The sequence below is a fragment of the Gouania willdenowi genome, chromosome 2 (genome assembly GCF_900634775.1).
Source record: "Gouania willdenowi chromosome 2, fGouWil2.1, whole genome shotgun sequence".
In the NCBI taxonomy this organism is placed as follows: Eukaryota; Metazoa; Chordata; class Actinopteri; order Blenniiformes; family Gobiesocidae; genus Gouania; species Gouania willdenowi.
In genome coordinates, this window is record NC_041045.1 from 3,741,099 (window position 1) to 3,766,290 (window position 25,192).

The 25,192-nt window shown below is 38.0% G+C and overlaps 1 protein-coding gene across 1 annotated transcript in view; it reads right to left on the reverse strand.

The window, feature by feature from the left end:
- Window positions 1-3,115: 3,115 nt before the first annotated feature.
- The window catches only part of bmpr2b (bone morphogenetic protein receptor, type II b (serine/threonine kinase)), a 35,320-nt gene continuing 13,243 nt past the window's right edge, over window positions 3,116-25,192 (reverse strand). The window contains exons 3-13 of the mRNA XM_028470656.1: window positions 24,146-24,322; window positions 19,741-19,848; window positions 19,492-19,583; window positions 15,386-15,616; window positions 13,155-13,269; window positions 10,432-10,592; window positions 9,086-9,233; window positions 8,808-8,944; window positions 6,694-6,866; window positions 5,281-6,620; window positions 3,116-4,806 (exon numbers count right to left, since the gene is read on the reverse strand). Of these exons, the coding sequence (XP_028326457.1) occupies window positions 4,553-4,806; window positions 5,281-6,620; window positions 6,694-6,866; window positions 8,808-8,944; window positions 9,086-9,233; window positions 10,432-10,592; window positions 13,155-13,269; window positions 15,386-15,616; window positions 19,492-19,583; window positions 19,741-19,848; window positions 24,146-24,322 (2,936 nt within the window). The 3' untranslated portion in view covers window positions 3,116-4,552. The remainder of the gene's footprint in view (window positions 4,807-5,280; window positions 6,621-6,693; window positions 6,867-8,807; window positions 8,945-9,085; window positions 9,234-10,431; window positions 10,593-13,154; window positions 13,270-15,385; window positions 15,617-19,491; window positions 19,584-19,740; window positions 19,849-24,145; window positions 24,323-25,192) is intronic.

Sequence of the window (25,192 nt, forward strand, 5' to 3'; positions counted from 1 at the left end):
AAGCCCATTCCCGCCAGTTAACAAAAAACAAAAACAAAAAACGAATAAAATCCTGATTCTGAGAAAAATAATGAAAAGATATAAGTCATAATTATGAGATCGTATCTCATAATTATCACACATTAAAAAAAAAAAAACACTAGGAAAAGTAAAATAATAATAAAAAATAATTCATAATTATGAGATACTAAGTCATGAGATACTATCTCATAACCTCATTCTTTTAGTTTTCCTAGTTCTTTATTTTTACTGGTGGGAATGAGCTTCCCTCATACTTTGACTATTTTCAGGAAACAATTTTGTTAAATATAAATGTTTAAAAAATCTGTTGCTTCACAAGGATTTATGAATTATTAATATTTTCACCTGCATTTATTTATTTATTTTTACTGTTAGCAGGATTAAACACATTTTGACTACATTTTTCCAAAATATAGACCTTAGGATTCCATAACATTTTGAGGGCATTTGGATTGATATTTGATATATTTAAAAAAAAAAAAAAAAATCCCTCTCTTGTCATTCCTAAAATCAATATTTTGGTTAATATTGACTGATCTTTATGAAATTTGACTCAGTTACGCCAGGTTGGCGCCCTATTTTCAAGCGAAAGCACAGGTTAATTAAACTCATGACTCATCAAAAATGCACACATGGTTTTTCTATTGAAACTAAAGTTGTCAATGTTATAAAGTTAACAATGAAATACACAGTTTCAGTCATTGTTACATGGCTCCTCCTCCTCCCTCCAGGTCTGATTCTCCACTCAGGTGTGGCTGGTTAGGGTTGATTGGACTCAATGTGACGTCCTCAGGTTTTTCCTTCTTTCTCTCTTGGAGATCATTTTTATTAGGGACGTCACTTTGTGTCAATGACAATAAGGTAAACTTATAAATTAGCGTAGAAAGTTATATTGGCCTTTTATTAACAAGCTTCTACAGAGGGCTACTGTCCAAACTACTGTATTTGTGGTGCTTTTTGATATTTTTTTGTTTTGGTATGTGTGTAATGGAAGCTGTGTTTGCTGTGTCTCTCCAGTGTGAAATATCAGTGTTCATTTAACACATTATTTTGACTTAGTTTTAGTCATAGTCGCTTGACAAACATGCAAGTTAGTTTTAGTCAAAATGTAGTCATCAGGACTAGTTATAGTCAACTAAATGCTATTTTTAGAGTTTAAGATTCAGTTACCAAAGATCAACCTGGTATTAATTCATATTAGAGATGCAACGATGTGTCTTTTTTTTTCCCCAAACCGATACAATACCGATATTTTCATATGTGTACTTGCCGATACCGATAGTGACAAACACAAAACACTATTAGGCCAAATGCAATGAATTGGAAGACAGATTTTTATCAAATGTTCCGCTTCTTACAACAAATGTTTCTATATTAGATTAAAAATAAAAAATTGACATTACGACATATTGTCTGTAAAAATAGGTCCCCCTGGTGGCCAAAAACGGAAATTACATTAAATTCAATGGGTGAACTTTATAACTTTAATGTTAGAATTAATGTTTATAAATGCACACAGACAGATTTGATGTGATCAATGCGTGAGATCACATAATCGCATGAGTTCTGATTGGATTACGCTCCATTATAGTTGGATATCAATATGTTTTTTTAATTTACATTTTGTTCAAATGTGATTATTATTATTTTAATTAGTCATAGTCTCATTATTGTCAAAAAATGTAGTTGACAAAAACTATGACAAATTGTAAATAAGAGCCAAGAATGGTGTTACATTAGGATATTTATTATTTTTACTAAAATGCACTACTTATCATTTCTATACATTTTTTTAAATAATTTGATTTAGTTCAATTAATTTCTGAACACATAAAGTCAAACTGTGTGTGATGCCACCTACTCACAACCTCACTGGTGTGGTTTTATTTTGTGGCAGGCAGGTTGACTTCCGCTGTGCTCCTGGCTAACTTGACCGGGCCGCACTGCCGCTGTGACGTAGCGCACCAACGCTGCAGCGCTGCCGCTGATGCTGCAGTTGCTATGGCCGTGGAGCAGACGGTGGAGAGGAGGTAAACAAGTGCAAACACACTACCACAGCCAATAGGATTGGAGTTCCTTTAACAGAAAAAAATAATGCAATTGCAGAGGAATAAATAATGGTTCACATTATGCCCAGAATGCATTTTAAAATTAAATCAGACAATTTAATATGATACTGATGATTATGTATTAGTCTGAGTTGAGTTTACATGTTCTCCTCGACTGTACATGTATTGGGTTTTTCAATTTGTCAGAAGGGACACTGTGTGCTATTTTTATCAAGAAAATTAAAGCAAAAATTAAATTATTTTAAAGAAAAATAACTATAGCTCACATTAGTGCCTTAATATATAATAACTTGCATATATAAGCAGTTTTACATTATACAACAGGGTCAGATTACATTATTTAAAGGTTGCTATTGCTTTCTATTAGCCTTTTATCATTTTCTTTTATATATATATCTCCTTGTATGCATATGCTATAGGTTAACACTAAATACAGTGCAATCTGATTTGCGACAGCTATGCATGTTTTATTCTTGCAAAAAAATGAAGAAATGTTTATATTGCTATAATAAGTGTTTCCTAATTCTAAAAAAATAAAATAATAAATGCTGATTAAAAAATAAAATAAATTATAAGATAATCCCAATTAAAAAAAAATACTTAAAAATGAAAAATTACAATAGCTTGATAAAGATCTGCTGCTCTGAAAAATCTTTAAAAAAAATTCTGAACAGTGGCTTCCAGGTTTAGCACAAAAGAAACTCATTAAAATAGTGTTATTTTTGTATAAATTCAAAGATTGAAGAGTCTCAAATCATCAAAAACTCTTCACATTATTTTTGAAAAGTCTTAATCGTAATGACGAGTAATTGTCTGCAACAATTACCTTAAATATAAGGTAATTTGTTTGGTAAGAATGATTTTAAAGTAATATTTTTGCCATTTGCTTCATGTAAAGCTCCTGAATACAAATGCATACATTTAGGAATTAAATACATTTTAAGAAATTACAATATATATTTAGGATAACAATTTAATGCATTAAACGAATGATTTTTCTAATGAAACAGCAGACCTCAAGAACAAAGGTTTCATACATTTATTGGGATTTTTCTTTCATATTGACTTGAAAATGTTTACAGAAACTGTACCAAGCGGATGCATAGCAATGGAATCAAAGGCCGTGTCCATTGAATGCGGAACAGAATTCCATAAAATTGATACAAATATTAATGTAATACACGTACATGGGGTTGTGTTTTTTTTTTGTTTTGTTTTTCTTTTTTCTCTCATACAAATCACGGGTTACAAAATCATAAATGAGAATCATTTCATGTGCCCCAAAGCAGCACTGAAAATGTAGAATGTGTAGATGTGGAGATGTTGGCACGCCTGTACACAAGGCCTCCAACCAGTTTAGTGCTTGAAATAAAATAATAATAATAAAAAAAAAAACACAACAAGCCCCCACACAGTATTTCCAACATCCAAAAAAAAAAAAAAAAAAAAAAAGTCAAAAATCCAGCGTGCTTTAGAGGGAGTTTGGTGTCTTTGTAAGTCTAGATTCTGTAATATGATAGTGTTCTTTTCTTTTTCAGTCTCTTAACAGGCAGATAAACAAGGTCCACAGTGAGAGTAGGTAACAGATCCCGCCCCAGTATTGATCAGGTGATTGTAGAGCTCATGCAGACCACTGTACATTTCCAGTCTGCTGGGATCGATTGATTGATTAAAGATAGTCACGAGAAGGAAAAGAGGAAAAAAAAAGGGGGGGATTGTCGTGTGTTTGGATGAGATTGTGAACAACAATAACAAACAAAAAAAGATTGTGACTATTCATAAGTGCAATAAAAATCAACAGATCAAAAGTAATTGACGAAAGACGACAAAAAGAGCAAGACAATTAATTACTAGAGGCGAGATAAACATAGAAAGCATTTAAAAGCTACAGCCTATTGCACAATTTAAAAATGTATGTCACAGAGAAATGGATACATGGTCAAAAACAGGATTGGTATTGCATACAAATTGAGGAAACAATACAATAATAAAAAAAAACATAGTTTGTTCTGTCTTTTAAGACCGACTTCTTTTCCAATTCAGCAGCGAGTCTTGATTGTTTAAGTTTAGAGACCACTTCTTTATGGCGGTCACGACAGACGGGACTCCAGAACACTAGTTCACATAAAAGTGCTCGTTGAAAGAAAGATGGAAACAGATTGTGATGATGGACTGATTGTTAAGCTCATGAGGACGAAACGGAAACACGCCAACGGGTGAGATTACTAAAACGCAGGGAGAAGCCATTAAGAATGCTGCATAGCTGGATTCCATTTAAAGCGAAACGCAGGAGTGAGACGGACCTAATTACTGTACATGATCAGACTCGACTGTTACTGTTTTTCTTCCAACACTCCATAGCTTCCTCATGCTGATCCAGAGTAGTGTTCACCACTCTTCTTCTTCTTCTTCTTCTTGTCTTTGATTTTCTTTCTTTCTTTTTTAAATACTACTGTCCGAGTTCACACTTGTTTATCGCTAGACTCGCACGCCAAGCCGCCCCCCCTCAGGTAAATGGCCGAGCCCGACTTGGGCCGGTTCTGACCGTGGCCCTGACCACGGGCCGAACCGTTGTTGTTGACCTCCGACCCCCGGCTGTCTGTGGTGATCACCCATGTGGTGGGGCGCCACTTCTTCAGCGAGTACGGTGTTTTCACTCGCTTCTTGATCTTTTCTCCTGTTCCCAAGGCCCCATCAACCTGGCCCAAATCACCACCTATAGGAAACGGCAACAAAACAACGTTTTGAACTTGACTTCAGCTAAATTAAATGACGTTCGTAGTATCTTTGTAGGTCAATATTTAAAAAACTTTGTTAAACATTGTTTAACCCCCAAAAACAAATTCACAAAATGGCTCCAAAAATACACAAAGCAAAGAACAACGCCCCCCCCCCCCCCCCCCAAAAAATATTTAAAATGAGAGAAAATACACACATTATGAATTCAGAAAGAAAAATAAAAAAACACACAAAATAAAATGCAAAAAATTACAGAAAATACATAAAATGACAATATAATGAAACAAAGAGAAAAACTACAACAAAAACACTGAAAATACAGAACCTATTGCGCAACAAAAAAACCACAAAAGTGACAGAAAAATATATAACGTGACAACAAAAACACATAAAAGTTTGGTAACTAACTTTAACTAAACTAAATGATTTAGTATTTGATAAAAGGAAATACCTAGTGAGGTCAGGTCCTGTGTAGTGAAGGACAGGTCCAGGGAGTTGGGTCTCTCTGGTCTGCGGGACCTGTTCTGCCTGAGCAGGGCCTCCCCCCTCATGGTGACGGTCTCCCCCTGGGAATCCTCCACCACCGACCCCGAGTTCTCCCCTGGGGGTCCAGAGGTTTCCCTGCTGCCACCCTCGCTGCTGCCTTCGTCTGCTCCTCCATCGCTCTCCCCCCCGCTCTCCCCTCCCCCCTGGCCGCGGCCCGTGTTGTTGTTGCTGTTGTTGTTGTTGTTGGTGTTGGGGCGCGCAGAGCGCAGGATGGCCACGCTCGACGGCGCCCCTCGTGGATCGGGGTGTTCTCGTTCGCGGCTCAAAAGCGGTTCGTTCTCGTCAGGGCTGGCTGTGATGACGCCCAGGCTCAGCCGGTTCTCGTCCAAGGTCAGGGACGCCGACCCATTCTGAGCAACGCTGGACACTCCGAAGCCAGTTGCTCCGGCGGCCGAGGTGGATGAGATCCCAGCGCTGGCATGACCATTGCTCATGCGTCCCACGCTGCCGTTGGCGTGCGTGTCTCGATGCGCGGCGATGTTGTTGGTGCCGGCGCTCCTGTGAGCCTCTGGGACCACATTCGTGGCTGGGACTGAACCAACGTTCGTCTTGGATCCTTCCACCTGCCTCAGGTTGGACTTTCCTGAACGTCCGAACTTAAACCTCAGCGAAGACGACGACGACTCCTTCTTGTTGGGTTTGTTGCGCAGGGGCAAACTGGACGGTCTCTTGGGTAGATTCTGCTGCTTGGGGAGAGGGAAGATGGCAGTTGGCATGGTGGCAGCGGGGTCCGCAGCCCCTGACGCCTCGCTGGCCATCTTAATAAGCGGGTACAGCAGGCTGGAGCTCCCGGGGCTCAGCGGGTCAGGTGAGCAGAACTGCTTCTGCGAGTGCTCCATCAGGTTCTCGTCCGAGCTCTCCTTCAGGTTCTTGTCCACCTCTTTAGGATCCAGCTTAGTGGTTTCCAGGTCCTCCTGGGTCAGGTGGAGGCAGACGGGGACCGTAGAGGCCCCTGTGGTTCCCTCGGACTCTGAGATGATGGTTGTGGTTGTGGTGGAGGCCGAGGGGCTTCCTCTCAGGCCCGTACTGGTGCTGCTGCCCTCTGGACTGGGCAGGCGGGCGTTGGCCTGCTGCTGGCGCTCCTGATTGATGGAGTTCCTGTTTCTCTCTCCAGTTCCCACCCCAGATCGACCCGTCATAGAGGCAGTGGTGTCCACCTGCGTGTTATTGGGAACACCCTCTTGCTCTTCGATGTAGGTGGCGGGATGATCCGTGTACGGGCCAGACTTTGGCGTCATGCGGTTTCTGAAACAATGACGATAATGTCACTAAAACTGTGAATATGTCCTAATAACAGTTAGTGTGAGATTCCATCTACCTCTCGTTGTGCAGTGTGGTGGACATGGGGTTGAGGGTGGGGCTGACGGACTTGGAGCGGTCCCATATGAGAAGCAGCTCGGCTAATCGCTCCTCAGCACACTGCGCTGTGAGACGAGCTTCTGCGTCCTGGTCCCAACAATCCTCCATCGTCTCTTTCAGGGAGCGAACTGCCTGCAACCGTGGTAACAAAACAAGTCTTAACAAAAAAGATTGTTTGACTTAAACTTTATTTCTAATAGAAAAAGTAAAGTCAGGTAGTAGCTCACCACTTTCATTTTTTGCCTCTTATGGTTTTATCCATTACTGTTTATTGTGTTGTGTACATATGTTCTACTATTTTTACCTCTTATCTGTTTTGTCATTTTGCCTATTTCATTTTATTGTAAAGCACTTTGGCATAACTGTCAAGTTTTAAATTTGAAAATAAGGGAAATTTCCTGGCGCCCACTACGAGCCGTCCCACCCTCCCAACCAAGCTCCAGTATCCCTTATATTTTAAGATAGATGTAAAAGAAATCTAAAATACTCACTTATTAAATACAATGATGTGATTATAATCTGGTAGGTCGATCTTTATTAACATTAAAATGCTGTGAACATTCCTACTAGGGCTGGTGATATGGACCAAAACTCATATCTCAATATATTTTCTCAAAATAGTGAAATATGATATAAATCTAGATAATTTTATCAAATAAAGTCTGACCAGAAAAACAATTCTGGGTTAAATTTGCTGATGCTAAATGCTACACAGGGACATTTATTAACAAACAGCTGATCAATATGTGACACTCATTAATCATCTAACTGAGCTTTACATGTTGTTCTGAGAAGTAAAAGCAGCGATTCCTAAAACTAGTATTTTGATACATAATAAGCTAATATATATATGAAATATTATAGTTTTCTATATCACCAAAATAGAAAACTCGATACATCTTGAATATAAAACAGCCTAAATAAAAACATAAATGTGTATATGAAGCACATGTTTATTTAATATACTTACAGTTTATATACAAATCAACACATTACTGTTAATTTCACGTTGCTCGTCTTAAAGTTAAATATCATTTCCTTTAAATTTCTCATGATCACTCATGTGGTTCTCTGGTATTCACTAATGACTTATTAGACACATTTATTACAGACTTTACATTATTTAACACTTTATAAACAGTGTATATTTGTGATTTTTCATGGTGACTTACGTCATTCCTTCCCCCGTGGTAGACGTTAAAATCTCAGTTATTAATCTAACAGAACGTGTAACTGTGTTCCATCCTCATGGTCTTTATGAAGATAGACTCTCTGTCACATTTTACAACGTATTTACACCAGTTCTTTGTTTTTTTTTCACCAGAACGTCTTCATTTATCATCTCTGTTCCGAGTTGTTTCCGGGTTTGTTGCCGCTGTCAGCACTAATCTCGCGAGAACTGCCACTCAGGCCATTTCAGGTGGAAGTTCTCATGAGGCGAGTGACGGCGTTCAGTTTAGTTAGACATCTTTTAATTATTATTACATTAAAATACGGGATATTTACAGGAGAATACCAATACGGAAAGATAGCGGGAAAGAGGGGAAAAATACGGGCGTTTTCCGGCCAAAACGGGATACTTGACAGGTATGCTTTGGTCATGATCTATTATTAGTATTAAAAGTAAGATTTTACTGATAGAAACTGAAGTATAATTGGCTTTAAATTAGGTCTACAGTTATTCAACATTACTATTATTATAACCTTTATTTAATCAGGCAAACCACATAACAATAATCTCTTGACACTATACTGAAAATGGTCTTACAATGATTAAATAACACATAAAACAAAGTCACAAGTGAATAAAGAGCAATACATACAGCACAATCGTAACAAGAGCTCATAGAAAAAGGACCAGTATCCAAATAAGAACTTGTGAAAAAGTTTCTATACTGTATATTTATACACGTCAGCATTAGGAACGTTTAATAAAGGTTAAAATAAATCAATACATTTTAAATGCAGCCCCTTTGTATTCATTTTGCATGTTACAAAATTCATGATCAGTGGCAGCGTTTCCTCCCCGCCACACACACACACACACACACACACACACACACACACACCTACCAAGCTGTTCTCTTTCCAGGCTTCAGGGAACTTTGGCCGCTGCTTTTCCCTGGACACGAGGACCTGCATGTCCTCAAACGTCGGGTGGTTTCCGGCCTCCGCCTGAAAGGCCATCTGGTACTCTGGCACGGACTCGCCTGGTGGACGACGGTGATGCACAGAGGAAGGATGTCACGTAGGGGAAAAGTCACCATTAACATATTCACTCTTTAATCAATGATGCTGCGTCTGCTGCTGTGGAACCAGATTCAGAATGTGTGCGTGTGTGTGTGTGTCACCAGGGAAGAGGTCGGTGCATCTCATGAAGGTCTCCCAGTAGACCAGGCCCAGGGCGTACATGTCCACTTGCTTCAGTGCTGACTCACAGTCTCTCAGGTTCACGGCTCCTTCCAGAACCTCTGGAGCCATATAACGGATGGTCCCCACCTGGAAACAAGACCAAATAAGTGTGACGTAAGTGGGCGTGTTTTTTTTTTTTTTTATTAAACCATAATAACGTCTTCATACAAAAAACAAGTAGCGCCGATTCTTCTTCTTCTTTAGATTAACTCTATTTCTCTTCAATTCGTCCAGTGGTTCTCAAACTTTCAAGCCCATCCTGATCCCATTGACCTTCAAATAATCCTTCACAAATAACACTTTTTCAAATGAATTTAATTAAAATTATTTGTATAGCGCATTTCATACCCATGGGAACTTGATGTGCTTCACATGAAAACATTCAACAGCCTAAAAATCAACAAGAACATTAAAATCATCAACAAACACAATATAACAACATGACCCAAAATCTCCTCTCAATCATACGCAGTAGAGAAAGAGTTTCTTTAACACTTATTTAAAAATGTCCACATTGGACGCAGTTTGTTCCACTTTTTAGCAGCATAACAACTAAAGCCATGTTTGTAACATTGTAATTCACAATTCATCAAAACCTAGATTAAACTAATCGCCTGCAGAGAAAAGCAATGTAAAAGTAGCCAAAAATACATGAAATAAGGTTTGTAATCTTCAGAAAACAAAACAAAAAGGTAATTCAGTGCACGTGTGAAATGACAGAGAACGAGTAACATAATATTTCAAAAATAAATAAGAACGATATTTAACAGAATAAAGTTCAATTGTAGTTATCATATTTTAGTTGTTTTGTATTTAAGAGACTTTGATAAGAATGACTGCATATTATCAGTCACACTTTATTTAAAATATATATATGTTGTTCATTTGATACTTATTAAAAACACACACTTATGACTGTATATTGTTAATATAATTACAAAATTTCATTTTTTCACATTTTTAGTTGATGATGTACCTTGGGATTTTTTGTTTTTGGTTAAAAAGAGTTTGAAAAACACTGAACTCGCCTACGTGTTTAAATTAAAACACGACGACGTATTTGTACAAAAAAAAAAAAAAAAAAGTTGTGCGGATTCTTCTTTAGCTTTACTCTATTTCTCTTCTAAAAACGCTGATTCATACTTGGTCTGTCACGGATTCAACCTAAAATAAAAATAAAAAACGTTTTTTTTTTTTTTCTCCCGTTGCTGCAACGAGTAGAGTTCAGTAAAACGTGATAACTCTCCTCATGGGGGCGCTGCCCGTTAACTACCCTATATCTCACCTCACTGATGGCTGCGTTCTCCTCCTCTCCGTGACGCGCTGGCCTGTTTCCCGTCAGCTTCATGGACAGCCCGAAATCGATGATGACACATGTGCCGTCAGCCTTGACCAGAATGTTCCGGCTGTTCAGATCCCTGTGGGAGACCGCTGGCTTGTACACATCTTAGGAGAATAGAAGACAGAATCAAATTAGTGTTCACTGCCAGCAAGGTTGGCGTCAATTAATAATGAGCAACTGTAATTGATAATGAATTACATTTATGACATAATTATATTTGTAATTGAAAAAATCTTCTGCTGTTGTAATCATAATTGACTTTGACAGTTTTTATAAAATTTTCACGACAATCATGATTTAATTAAACGCAAAACTGTGGAACCATGTTACAGTTCTGTGGCGTACACATACATAGTTACCGACAATCATTTTACCTTATTTAAAAAAATATATTGATTGATTGATTGATTAGGAAGCCTAACAAGGTAACCAAGAGATGAAAAACAAGGTGGTTGATATTTTTTAGTGTATTTTACAGCTGATTTAAGACATGGGTCAAAACTGACCCATTATCATAAAAGATGCTAACACAAGGGGAAGGTTATGTTTTATGTTTTTCTATATTAAAGGCTCAGTAATTGTGATTAACTGTAATTTAACTTCAGTAATTGGGAATGTAATTGTAAATGACTACAGGGAAAACATTTTTTTTATAATTTTAATTGGAAAAAATGCTGGTCAACGTACTGTAATCATAAATGAGTTGTAATTGAACATAGATAATTGAAGACATAATTGAAAAATGTAATTGACCCCAACTCTGGCAGCCAGTGTTATGTTCATTAAAAATGAATGATAATAATTGCCTAAAGTGCGTAATATTATTTATTTTCACTGGAGTAAGATCCACATGTACAACTCATGGCCCGGGGGCCAAATCCGGCCTTTTGGAGCATCCAATTCGGCTCGCAGGATAAAGTAAAAATAACTCACAAAACATGAAACTCAACTCAAAAACTATATTCTTACAAAATCCTTCATTTTTCCTGAAATTATTCCATAATATTTCCCTTAATTAAATAGAAATTCATCACAAAATGTAGGACATTTAAAGTGAATATCCTATCATTCATTACTTGAATATTGTTGGTTTCTTACATATTTTGCATTTTACGTATATGTAGAAGTGGAAACTAATGAATTACTCACTTTCCCACATTAAATCTGTGGCCCTCTTGAGATCAAACTTCTCCGTATTTAGCCCCTGAACTAAAATGAGTTTGACACCCCTGCTCTAATCTGATCTAATCTACAACAATGGGATTAGGAGCACATCAGAAAACAGGGTGTGCTCTGTGGGTGTCCAGCAGGGGGCGCAGTGACATGAAGCTGACAGCAGCACAGCTCTTTTCATCTCCCGTCACTGCCCTGACCATTAACTCCAGCTCATCCCACTTCTCATCCTTCAGCACTTTTCCTCCCTCGTCACTTGGAGGTGGGTTTGATGTGTATCTGCGGGGATGAAGGGAATGGAGGAGGGCTCTGAGCAGCCTCTGAGTCTGAGAGTTACTGACATGATGGGGTGGGGGGGTGGGGGGGGGGGGATAGATCTGCACTTGGGTTCAGTTGTCAACTTGAGCCTCTCAGAACTGATTGCATCGAGCCACAGGGATATTCATGTGTTATCCGAGTCCCTGTCCTGCCTCTCTATCTCTCCACTTTCCCATTTGTGTAGCGAGCTGGAGGCCCGTCTATAAATACTCTTGGTGGTACGTGTGCACGGTCAGTGCGTGTGCTTGTCCGAATGCAGGGATGCAAATCGTTTCCGAGGCTAAATGAGCACGAGCGCCACATGACAGCCTTAGAATAAATAAATACTTAAATGTGACCAATGAACTACTCGTTTCAACTCTGTACGTCACCAACCTTTTATTATTGGCTCAACTTCTTATGCTTTTAATACATGTGTTTAACAAGCCCACTAATTATTCTTCTACTGTACAGCCTCAGAGGAATTAATGTCGAGCTCATTCTGACTTTAGCCTGGTTAGTCAACAGTAGCAAACCAATATTACACTTAAAGGAAGTTTAAATCCAGAAGAATCAGTGCATTAACTTCAAACATAAGTAAAGATAAAACTATTAAAATGTGCTTGTTTTTTTTTTTTTAAACAATCAAATCAATCAAGTATAAGCTAGAAATAAGCAACTTTTATCACAGCTGGGGTCACAAAAGTGAGTCACATTATCAACATTTGTGTCGGCATTTAAAATAATCCCCAATCTGAGCATTAAGACAGGAGAGAATAAAGGGTTTAGTGTGTTTTTCTATATATTTTTTTTCTGTAATGCTTGTATATTTTTGTTTTGTGTGTTTTTTGAGTCATTTTGTGTAATTCTTATGGGTTGTTTTGGGAGTCGGGTGGTGTATTTTCTGTAGGTCTGTGTTTTTTATATTACTTTTCAATATTTTTGGAGTCATCTGTGTTTGTTTTTGTTGTACTTTGTGTATTTTTCGGTCAATTTGTGTATTTTTGTTGTCCTTTATTGTCTTTTTGGAGTCATCTTGTGTTTTTTTTTTTTTTTTTTTTTGTATTTTTGGAAATAATTTTGAGTGCAATTATGTCATTTCTTCATTGTCAGTTACTTTAAGAGCCGAACAAATTGTGCTGTAAGCGATAACGTCTGAAAGTCAACAGTTTTTTTTTTTTCCGCCAGCGGCTCACCTCCTTTGATGAGCTCAGTGTGCAGGTACGCCAGTCCGCGTGTGACAGAGTGAGCCAGTCGGCAGCTGCCGACCGAGTCGTTGGTCTGCATGCTCAGGTAGCGACTGAGGGAGCCCTGAACACAAGAAATGTGTGCGGCAAAATAAATACAAAAAAAACAAGATGAGAAGCATTTAATTCTGCAAAAAGTAGTCTATTATAAAACAGGTTCCCAGCATTTGGATTGGGAGTTACTCATTTCCCATCGCTCCATTCTCAATCAGCCTTTATTTACATGAATGGTTGCACCCCCCCCCACCACCCCCCCAGAGTTAATTCACACATCCATTTACTCAGAAATGACATTACGAGTGCTCATTGTGAGTCACTTTGAGAAACATTTACGTGAATGCATTATGTGGGCCTGTCTTCTGACCTTGCTCGCTCTGCGTTTCCATGACGATCTGAGTGAGACTCGTGGTTAAATTCACAATAATCGCCTTTCATTGGACGAATGGAAGTCAGCTGACGTATAATTAGCAGAAGTTTGCTGTAATGGCGACCATTAGTTGTGTTCAGGTCCAACCACTTTCATACTGAAGAGTTCCAGGATGAAGCATTTAGCAGTGGCTGCTGTGGTGCATTTTAGGGACGATGCATTCAAATACTGTCCAGAGTGAAATCTTTAATAATAATTACTATGTATTAAATTACCTGGTATTAAAATGCAATATCTTTTTAATGTTTTTTTTTTAATTTTAAAGGACACATTAAAAATAAGTTGGAACAAAGAATGGGATAAAAAATAAGAAAATAGTGAAATATCTCTTTGTTGGCTTAAAAAAAACCAATAAATATACATAATGCATATGGTACATTCTTCATAAAAAAACTAAAGCTAAATACCACGACACTGTAACCCAATAGTTCTTTTTTTGTTAAATATTTTAATCCCCCCATTGCAACAAAATGGGTCAAACTAAATGTAACCTCTATTGAAAAATGTAAAAAAATTGTAATCTTCTTTAACACTCATAAAATGGTTTATCATACTGTAGAGTGTAGAACTGGTCTCACCCTGGGACCCACATTTTCCCACAGTCATTAAACACATTTTTTTTTTTTAGAATTCAACCAAACAAATTTGGTTTTTCAAAAATAGCTGTTGAAAACACACATTAATAATCTTTTTTAAAACATAAATCTATATATTTGACTGTGCAACATGCATTTCACAGCATGCCTGTCAAAAGAGAGGTTTCTTTCAAAATAAAATAAAAGTCAAAAGTCATGCTAAATCAACTTATTTGAGCTTTTAACCTTGTTAAAATGTTAATTACTTATCAAAAACACACCCAAAGTATTATTGGGGTTCCTTCCTGTATTTCTGAGCAATCCTCACTAATCCTGCTCTGCCCTCTTCTGAAAAATGAGCAGGTCCTCTGGTTCAGACTTTAGTGACATCACTAAAGTCTGAACCAGAGGACCCGCCCCCTCCAGGAAGTGCCTACTGCCAGCGCGGACTCTGGTTCTAGAACGTAAAGCTCCACAGAACTACACGCCTCTATCTTTAGAAATGTGTTTACAAAGTTTCGTGGGCATTCTTGTTGCCCATGCTGCTTCGCCGGGGCTTTAAGGCTACATGAAATGGGCGGCGCTCACACGGGGAGAGGCGGCGGCGCTCCAGACGAACCAAGTTCCAAGTTGAAAGAAAATAAGTCATATTTTTGAATAAATTAGTATTTTGTTTTGCAAAATGTTAAATATTAACCATATGTGGCTGTCGTTGACTTTGGAAGGTCTAAAATAGCATGATATACATCCTTTAAGTAGTTATTTTTTGACCAGCTGTCCACGACCTTTTGGGTCCCAACCCATCAGTTGAGAATTGCTAGTTCAGAACAGTAAAAACAAATATAATTAACATAAAATAGAAATAATAAGAGGAAAAAAAAATATATATATACATACATACATTGCTGTGAAAAACACATATTATGACACAACAGTGAAGCTGTTGAAGCAGTGAAACAAACAGTAGCACAGCTGCTGCTGCTTCTCTGGCTCTGAAAGGTCGGGGGTCTTTAGAGCAAAGGATGGGCTGAGATCCGGAAATGCTCTGTGCAGTAAACCAGCAGGAGCGCTTTTAAAGAGAGCCTGTTTAGTTTGCTGCACGCACAGAGAATAACACGCCAGAACAGACAACACACACACACACACACACACACAAGGCTACGCAAACAGCTACTTACATGTGGATAGTAGTCCATTACCAACAGGTACTCTGTGCGTCCTTCTGAGCTGATCCGCTCGTCTGCAGCCACAAAGTGGGCGATGTTGTCGTGCTCGAGCAGCGGTAGCCGATAGATGGAGCACTCGTTCAGGAAGTTCTGTCGGTTGGACGCGGTGAAAACCTTGACGGCGACGGGCCGCTCGTCCAAGGAGCCGCAGAACACTGAGCCGTATCTGCCACGGCCAATTAGCTGAGAGTAAAAGAGGGAGAATGTTAAAAAAAAAACAGCTATTTGTTGAGACTTAGAAGTAAGGCTGGGATCAATTACATTTTTCAGTTACAATAAGGTCTTCAATTACAATTTTTTTTTTTATCCTCAAAGTCAATTACAATGACGTTCTCAATTAAACAATTACTGAGCCTGAAATAAATAACCTAATAAAAGTTCACTTTCCTCACATGTTAGCTTTTTGTTAGCATCTCTTATGAGAACGGGTCCTAAATCAGCTGTAAAATACACTAATATATATATTTAATTTCTTTCCTATCTATTGGTTACCTTGTTGGGCTTCCTAATCAATGAAAATATAGATTTTAATATTTATGGCGTGGGCATCTGAGCCTTTTTTGTGCCTTATACCCTTTGATTTAATTTTTTTTAAATGGTTAAATGTGGGAAAGCTTGATATGAAGCACATTTTTATTAATTATTAACTACATATGTGTAGAAGTGTAACATGGTTTTCCCAGGTTTTTTTAATCAAATTTTCATGGCAAATACAATTACAAAGTCAATTACATTTTAATTGTAACCGAGTACGTCCGCTGCCTGGGAACCATCGCTTGTTTCCAACAACTTTCCACCTTCCAACATTTATCTCCGTGTGTTAAAGATATTGTATTTGTTTTGTCTGGGGGCAAGCATCTCTGGTTTCCTCCTCCTCCTCCTCCTCCTCCAAGGCTCAGAGATTGTCACATTAACATGTCCCTGCATCTGATAAGACACAAGGACGGCCTTATGAACTAGTAGAACGCTCCAGTCGTCAGTTTTTTCTCACTGAATGGATGTCCGGGGGGGGAGGAGGAGAAAAAAAAGAAAACACAGCTGCACCTGTTCAGCGGGTCATCGTGCCACATGTGACACAAGCTGGTTGAGACTTTGAGACAAGCTTACGATCTCATCAATCAGCCAAAACCTGCTCGAGATCCTCTCCAAAGACTAAACAGTTAAAGGGCTATTTTAGCGTTTTCCCACACTGACCGCTCGCTTGTGTTTGTGTTTGAAGCCAATCTGTGAGATCCATCAGCTGAGGAATGTTGGATGTGTGATGATGACTGCGTGCTTCTTCGTGGATCGAGCAAACTGACTTACATAAGCCTGGTTATTCATAAGGTCACGTGATCACATACTGTGATATTTATTTTCACTGAGCAACCAGAGGCATGGTGTGTACTAGGGGTGTACATTTGCCATTAATATGACGATACGATTCATAATTTGCATGTCACGATACGATATATACCGATGCTATACAATGGTATGAAATACAATTTATTCCCTTTTTTTAAACTTGCAAGAACAAGTAAATGGTAACTAACTGTAAAAAAGTACCAATATCAAAAACAAGTGGTTTGTTTATCAAAAAACTTCTACAACAGATTCTGATTTAGTTAAGTTCTTATATATATATATATATATATATATATATATATATATATATATATATATATTTAAAAAGGAAACCCATGCATGTATAAAAGTGCCCAGTACATTTTATTAAACTAAAGTGCCATCAACATCCAAGCTAAAATGCATTGAGAAGTGAAGTAGTTTAACAAGGTCTGATGTGCTATGTTATTAAATAATTTTATTGTTAAAAAGTATCATTTAAAAAAATGATACTTATAGCAACCTTTAAATGATGTAATCTGACCCTGTTGTATAATGTAAAGCTGCTTATATATGCAAGTTATTATATATTAAGGCACTAATGTGAGCTATAGTTACATACACTTTGATTTTATCTAACAAAAATGAGAAAAATAGTAGGAAATTTGATATCTTCTCCTTTAATATTTCATGTATTTTTTCAATGTCACTTGTAATGTAGTTGAGAAGTTCTTGCTCTACCTGTCATTCAAAAAAAGGCTCTTTGCTTGTTTGCCTTTATTTGTGTCAGAACGTCATCAAATTACCATAACCTGCCACAATACGAGCTTATGCTCCTCCATATGTATCAGGGTTTCATCGAGATCAGATTAAAGATCAAATTCCTATTTCCGTCCACTTGGCTCTGTTACTCTTCCTGCTGTGATGAAATGATAAAAGTCACATTGAAGTGACAGGAAACGGTACACTTTGATATCATTTCGGGTGTGTTTCTAACTCCTTTTTCCTTCTGCTTCTAGTTTTGGCTTCCTGTGTGAAGACGGAATGACGCCGCCGACGGATCAACCAGCCACGCTTCAAACAGGCGAGGATAAATCCGTAGAATTCAGGGAACAAAAGATACAGTGCGGACTTGAAGGATTACTTTTCTCAAGGCTTAATGCTATTTCACAGGCGTCTGCAGTGCACGGCTAGGCTGCCCTGAGGAATGAAGATGGCATGTTGCTGTAGAGGTGCAGCAGCTCTGTGATGACGACGAGGTTGTAATTATTTGAATAACAGAAGAACAATTTTGAGCGATTGCTGCGCTCTCGCCCTGGTGTCTCATGCGCTTATTCGAGAGTTGTGTTGGCACTTTGCTCCACTGAATAATCCAGAATCTCACCTGCGCCTGAACGCAGCAGAATTTAACTTGGAAGCTCAAATCTGCATGTGGAGCCTCCGAGGCCTCGTTTGCATGGGCTACTTAAGATTTAATCACCTTCCACTTCAACGTAGTGAGCAGCGGCACAGCAGGGGGCGTGAAGTTCATTTAGTACATACAGTAATTATTAAAAAGTGCCTCAACGGGACTTGTAGCATTTTTAAGGTGCAAAGTAACTACAAAACGTTCAACTACAAAAAAGGTAACTGATGGAAACTAATGCAGTGTAAATAATTCAAGGCTTTGGGTGAATTATTTATGGTTCAATTACAATTACAGTGACCAGGATTTTTTTTATCTATCAATAACAATTATTTATTTTTTTTTTCTTCCCTAAAGTTCAATGACAATTACTAATCATTATGCAGTAATATTAGCCAATATAAATATGCAGGCTATGGAAATTTGAAGAAAAGGCCCACTACCCCTCAGAGATGAGTTAAACACAGAGAAAGAAATTCATGAACATACGATAGGGCTGGGCAATAAATCGAGATTCAAGATATATCAAATTTTCTATTTCGGCGAAACAGAAAATTACATTATAGGAGAAAAAGCCAAAAGTGGCACATATTGCGCAGCTGTTTGTTAATAAATGTGCCTGCGTGGCATTTTTCATCAGCGAATTTAACCCTGAATTGACTTTCTGGAGTTCATTTGACTTAAAAATATCAAGATTTATACAGTCATTTTTAGGAAAAAATATTGAGATAAGTTTTTGTCCATATCGCCCATCCCTAACGTACAAATGTATGTAAATATGAAAATGAAGTAATCTGCTTCTAATCCTGAATAACATCATAGGATTTAACATCCTTCTGAAATGGTAGAACAGGTGATGAGTCCAACTGAGTTACTCTATTATCACATGTATGTATGAAGATTAATTGATTAATATGACACATATGTTGCTAATTGTTAACTGTGTGTGTTTAATCCATAGAAATGTAAATGTTTTCCTTTAATGTTTTGATTTTTTCCTAAGTTTGTAATTAAGATGTAATTGACCATTTTAGTTGAATATTCACATCAATTACAAAATAAATTATCTGAATTCAAATTATATCGCCAAACTTTTTAATTTCAATATCAGTTGTAATTACACTAAATAATTATCAATTGCATGATTTCAATTAAAATTGACCCTAAGCCTTGATCATTTTGAACATCTTTATATTTCTTATTCAAAATATTTCATTTAGTTTTGAAGAATACAAATGGCAGTAACAATGAATCGACTTGAGGATTTTGATGAATTTCAATCCTAGATAAACAGATGAAACCAAGCAGGGAAGGTCATGTGACCACTGACCTCCAGCAGTTTGAGATTGTCCAGGTCCAACGAGCTCTCCGATCCAGCAGCTTCCATCATGTTCAGGTTGTGAAGGCCTGGCTTTCCACTTCCTGACCACAGATACGCAGATGTCAGCGCTGATGTCAACACTTGAGATTAGTTCTCACTCTAACTGAATTCATTGAAACTCCGCCAGAAACATTTAGGCAGCCACGAATAATGAATGTTCCTTGCTTCCCAGCACAGAGGGGTGCCATGGTAACTCACCGCGCATCATGCGATAACCAAAGAAGGCTGCTACGGCGACCACAGCCAGCACAGAGACAGTTGCCAGGGCGATAATTACGGTCTCTTCGTGGCGTAGTGCGTGATGGTCTGCAGGCAGGAAAAGGATGCGCGTCAAGAACAGAATAGAGTAAATACAGAAGAATGCGTTAAACTATTTGTTATGTTGCGACTGAATGGTGTTTGATTAGTGTCAATGTTAAACTAAAGGCTGTGAACATTGTTCCACATGGTTACTCAGGTAAAAGAGCCCCAGGAAATTTTTGTAGCCCTCGTGTTTTGCAGCAGACGGGTGTGGTGGCCATCTGCTCTGTGTTCATCCAAGTATGTTTTTTTGAAAAATTTTAGCCCAATTTTCCTTATTTTAACCCTTTTTCTGCAACTACACAAAACTTATCATATTTCAACCTATTTTCATCAATTTTTCTTACCATATTTTTGTGACATTACTCCCATTACTGCCACTTTAATGCATTTTCTGCACATTTTATCCACTTTTAAGACATTTTTGGCACTTATGAACCCTTTTCACCACCTTTTCCACCATTTTTTTTTGCCACTTTTAACCCATTTTATTTTTGATCAAAACAAGGATTTACATCTTTAAGATGACTATATATTAGAAGTTCCTGTATAACAGTATATATTAAGATAAATAAACAAATGTTTTTTTTTTTTTTTTTTTTTTAATCACAGATTCATAGAACAGTAGACCATTATTTTGCTGACTTTATGATGAGCTCCAGATGGCCCCGTCTCCACATGACTATTCTTCAATGTTCATGTCTGTGTTCAACCACCTTAAGGTACACTGGGGGTCCATAATTTTGAGGGTCATGGGCTGAAAAGGTTGAGAACCACTGCTTTTAGTGTACAACATCAACCCCCTGCCCTCTAATATACCACCCATGTCCAAACTGAGCGTTGATGGTGCTGCTGTTACATCTCAGCTCTTTCAATAATTGATGTCTCTGGGAGCCTCAAGGCCACTTTTGACTGACGTACGAGCATGAGCGTGCATGTGTGCGCACGATCTGCAACACGCATGCTCCTCTTTAAATGCCAAGGTCGGCGAATCCACCATCGACACGTAGGCTGCACAGGGAGACAACTGACCTGACCAAATGGTCCAATTCACCAACAATGAACATCATGTACCAATGTTTCCATCTTCCTGAAAGATTCATACACGGGTGAATCTCACTTCCTTATTAATCTCATAAATCAGGTTCAAGTTTAAAGCTGCTACCCATAATAACACGCCTCATAGATCAATAAATCTAAATAAAAAAGGGAAATGGGTGCATACATCTGTGCATTATTGTTGGGGTTGGGGTCAACAACATTTTTCAATTATAACTCAATTATGAATATGGTGACCAGCATTTTTTCCAATTACAATGATTATTTTTCCACTGAAAGAAAATTAAAATTACTGAGCCAAAAAAAAATAGTCCCATAAAACATAACCTTGTTTCAGCTTTCTGCGAGCATCTCTTATCTGATAACCTTTTGTTTCTTTTACCCCTAAATCAGCTATAAAAAAAAATAGTATATTTCATTTAATTTGTTTTTCATCTCTTGGTTACCTTGTTAGGTTTCCTTATCCATGAAAATATTGGTATTAATTTTGTCAGTATACCTCTAGATTTCAGTTATTTTTAAAGACTGTAAAATTATCCTCAACAGAACTGACAGGTAGTGGGAAAAATGTATCTGAAACACATTTTAATAATGTGTAAGACATAGAGCTGTACCATGAGTTTATTACATTTGAATTGCATTATTACATTATTGACTGCTTTAATAGAATTTCCATTACAATTACAATCAGTCAATTATGTGAACTCAATTATGATTACAACAGCAACAGATGTTTTCAATTACAACTATAATTGATTACTGTAATTAATTAATTGACCTGGTAACAGCTTTGAGTTTCATGCACAATTACCAACTAGTGCTGACACTAGTTTAGTTCTTTATCTATTCCTCAGGGCGATTTTAAGGCATTGCAGCAGCTCACAGAGAATCAAAAGCAGTTATGATTATTAAAAGATATCAACGACAGTAAAAAGAAGTGAACCAGTTGAATAGGGCCTGAAACAATCCTCTAGGTTTGCTACTTATTCAGTTAAAGACCTAAATGTCACCCATCGCTGAATGTCGTCACTCTTACGTCTTGGCTTCAGATCACTTTGACAGTTTACCGACTCTAAACTGTTTCCTGCTTCTAATAATACTGGCATACATGTGCCCAGACATGCCAGGAGTTAATAATCCCAGAGTAAACAAAGAGAGGATTTAGAGATGGTTTACACTCCAGACTTGAGTTTCACTAATTACTCAAACATCCTTGTTAAAGCTCCTTTTTTTTCCCCCGGCGTTCTCCTGTCTGTGTGGGTGCCTGTCTGTAGTCACCAGGTCGCCCGCAGGCACACACACACACACACACACACACACACACACACACACACACACACACACACACACACACACACACACACACACACACACACACACACACACACACACACACACACACACACACACACACACACACACACACACACACACACACACACACAGAGCAGACAGACGCCGTGTAATCCACGGAATGCAGAGAGACTGCGTTAGTTGGGGGCAAGCTCGCTTCTTAAAACTCAGGCAGGACTGATGATGACGAGCAGGCGCCGCCGCCCCCGACCCACCGCACTCACCGCTTTCATTCACAGCCAGCTTTGAGGGGGAAAACAATTAACAATACGTCTATACCGTAAATAATAGCGTTAACCTAAACACTAGGATAAAAGCTCTAAACCTAAAAATAGGAACTAAGAACTAAGATTATATAGTAGAACACCAACATTATATTCAAACACGATCCATCATCTACACATAGCTCTAATGAGCTGCAAAGAGTCCAGACAGACACAGTTGTGCTGGGTTGTAGACAATCCCCCACTTCTGTCCCTCATTGCATAACTCAGCATACTGCTCACACTGCTTCACACCATTTACACTGATATCCACCCCATATATATATATATGTGTGTATATATATATATATTTTTTTCTTTCTTCCTGCAGTCTGTTCTCCTCGCCCTCCGCTCTCTTTTCTGTTTCAGGTGTCTTGATGCTGGAGATAGCGGTTAATGATCAATGGCTCACGGCACAACTAGTCTGGAGCACTTGGATGGACTGTTCTATTCTATTCTGTTTGTCCCTCTGTTCACTAACAGCGGATGGCTGCCACCTCTGAACCACTGTTGCTAAATGCTTGTTCATGTGGATCTTGTTGGGTTCTTTCTTCTTTTTTACTATGGACTTTATATATTGTTCAGCGCTTTGAGATGACTTAGTTGTATTTTGCGCTATATAAAGTTGAATTGAAATGTTTACTTTGTTCCACGCCTCACTGAGCATCTCCCGTCACTGTAAACAGCCCGTGTCGACCACTTGCTTATTCTTTTAGTGGCTATAAAGTCTGAGAGGACACTCAAACACCCATCACCTCTACCGACTAAACAATCATAGCAAACAAAAAAAGTCAAAAAAAAAAATAAAGGTATTAATCTGAAAAAGCAGCAGCAGTGCAAATACAAAGACGCAGCTCAAGGAGATAAACATTTTCACTGTCAGATTTCCTTTGCACTTTATCCTTGAATTACAATTAGCTGTGATCGCGATAAATTATTTCAAAAGATCTGCTTAAAAATGGATCCAAAACATGTTAGATGTTTGATAATTTGCCACCCTGCAAGGTTGGGGTCAACCATAATTGCGTAATTGATAATTAAAATTGTGGCGTAATTGTAACTGGGGGAAAAATGGAGCCGTTGTAATCGTAATTCAGTTGTAATTGAGTTCGAATAATTGACTTTGTAACTGTAATTGGGATGGAAATTATTTTAATGTAGTTAATAATTATTAAAATGTGTTTTATATCAAGTTTTTTCAGTGAATCTCCACACCCATACAGAAGTTAAGTGTTAGTAAGTTAGAGTTAGGATATAATGGTTTATTTAAATATGGACAATACAAAGAGGAACAATACTGTGTATGTAACTGATGTTTTGTAGAGTTTATAGCTTTTGCTAAATTCCATCTCTTGTTCCCAGTTGCGCTTTAGCCTTTTACACAATATATAAACAATGTACTAACATTTAAATGTAAAGATGCTAAAATGACACCAAAACAGGCCTATAAATGTCAAGCTAACACGGTACACCAAAAACATACTACAAAAGATCAATACTAAAGCGTTTTGGTCCCATGTGGGCCTTTTTAAGCGCAATATAAATAAGTTAGTGAAATTGCAATTGAATTATAGTAATCAAGAACATAATTGTAATTGAGAAATGTATTTGGGTGTGTGTGTGCTTACAGATAGGTGCGGTGGTGGGGCTTGGAGGCGGGAAGTCCTCGGTGAAGTTGACGTTGCACATGTCGCTGCCGCAGCAGCAGAACTGGTACGTCCCATTCCGGATCTGCGGAGGCAGATTGGTGACCACGCAGCGGTCCTCGCGGCATCCCTGGCCATCACCCAGGTGAGTCCAGCAGCCTGGAGAATAAATGATGAGGTCAAGACAAACTCACGGGCAAACTGCTAAAACACACCCCTAATTGACAAATGCTGCCATGTGATGCATGTTATTTTATGATCTTAGAATTTTTTATTAAATATGAGCTATGTGAGACGCATTGAGAGCTGGAGCAGCAGATAGTACTGTCAGAGGGCTCCAAAGTCACAAATTACTGTAATAACATTATGTTTGCCTGGAATGTAGTAATGCGACACCACGTTGTTGTAATTCACCAATAACAATAACAGTCTGACAGTTACTTATCAAACCATGCTTTGGTCCCTGAGATGTAGTTATGGTGCGAGTGACTCAATAATGTCATTATCAGTTAATCTTTACAAATGAAACATGAAAGGTCCTGTTTATTAGCCTTTTATAAAATATAAACAACCAAAAAACAAAGAATTACTGTTTATTCATTAGTGATATTATAAGTTGTTATATTGCCCATGACAAGCAGATAAATGAATGATTAGCACTGATAGCCTGATTTGAAAAAGCACATGTGGTGCACATTAGTTCTGATTAATTGGAAACCAATCATATCAGCCGAAAATGGTAAAAAAACAGCTCGGAACAATGTTTTGGGACCATTTCCATGATGTTTTTGCTGTTAAACATGTGGCTGAGGGTAATGTTGAGCCAATACCAATATTAGCATCGATACGACACTAAAAGGTAAAAGTACTAACGAATGTCCCTCCAGACGAGAGAAAATGTCAGCGAATTCGAGGACCTGATTTTCTGCGAAAAAAGGATCATATCTTTTTTAAACCTTGCAGTATTTATCGGTATCGGCCAATACTGAGTAACTGGACATTGGTATTGGTAATGGAACAAAAAAAGGG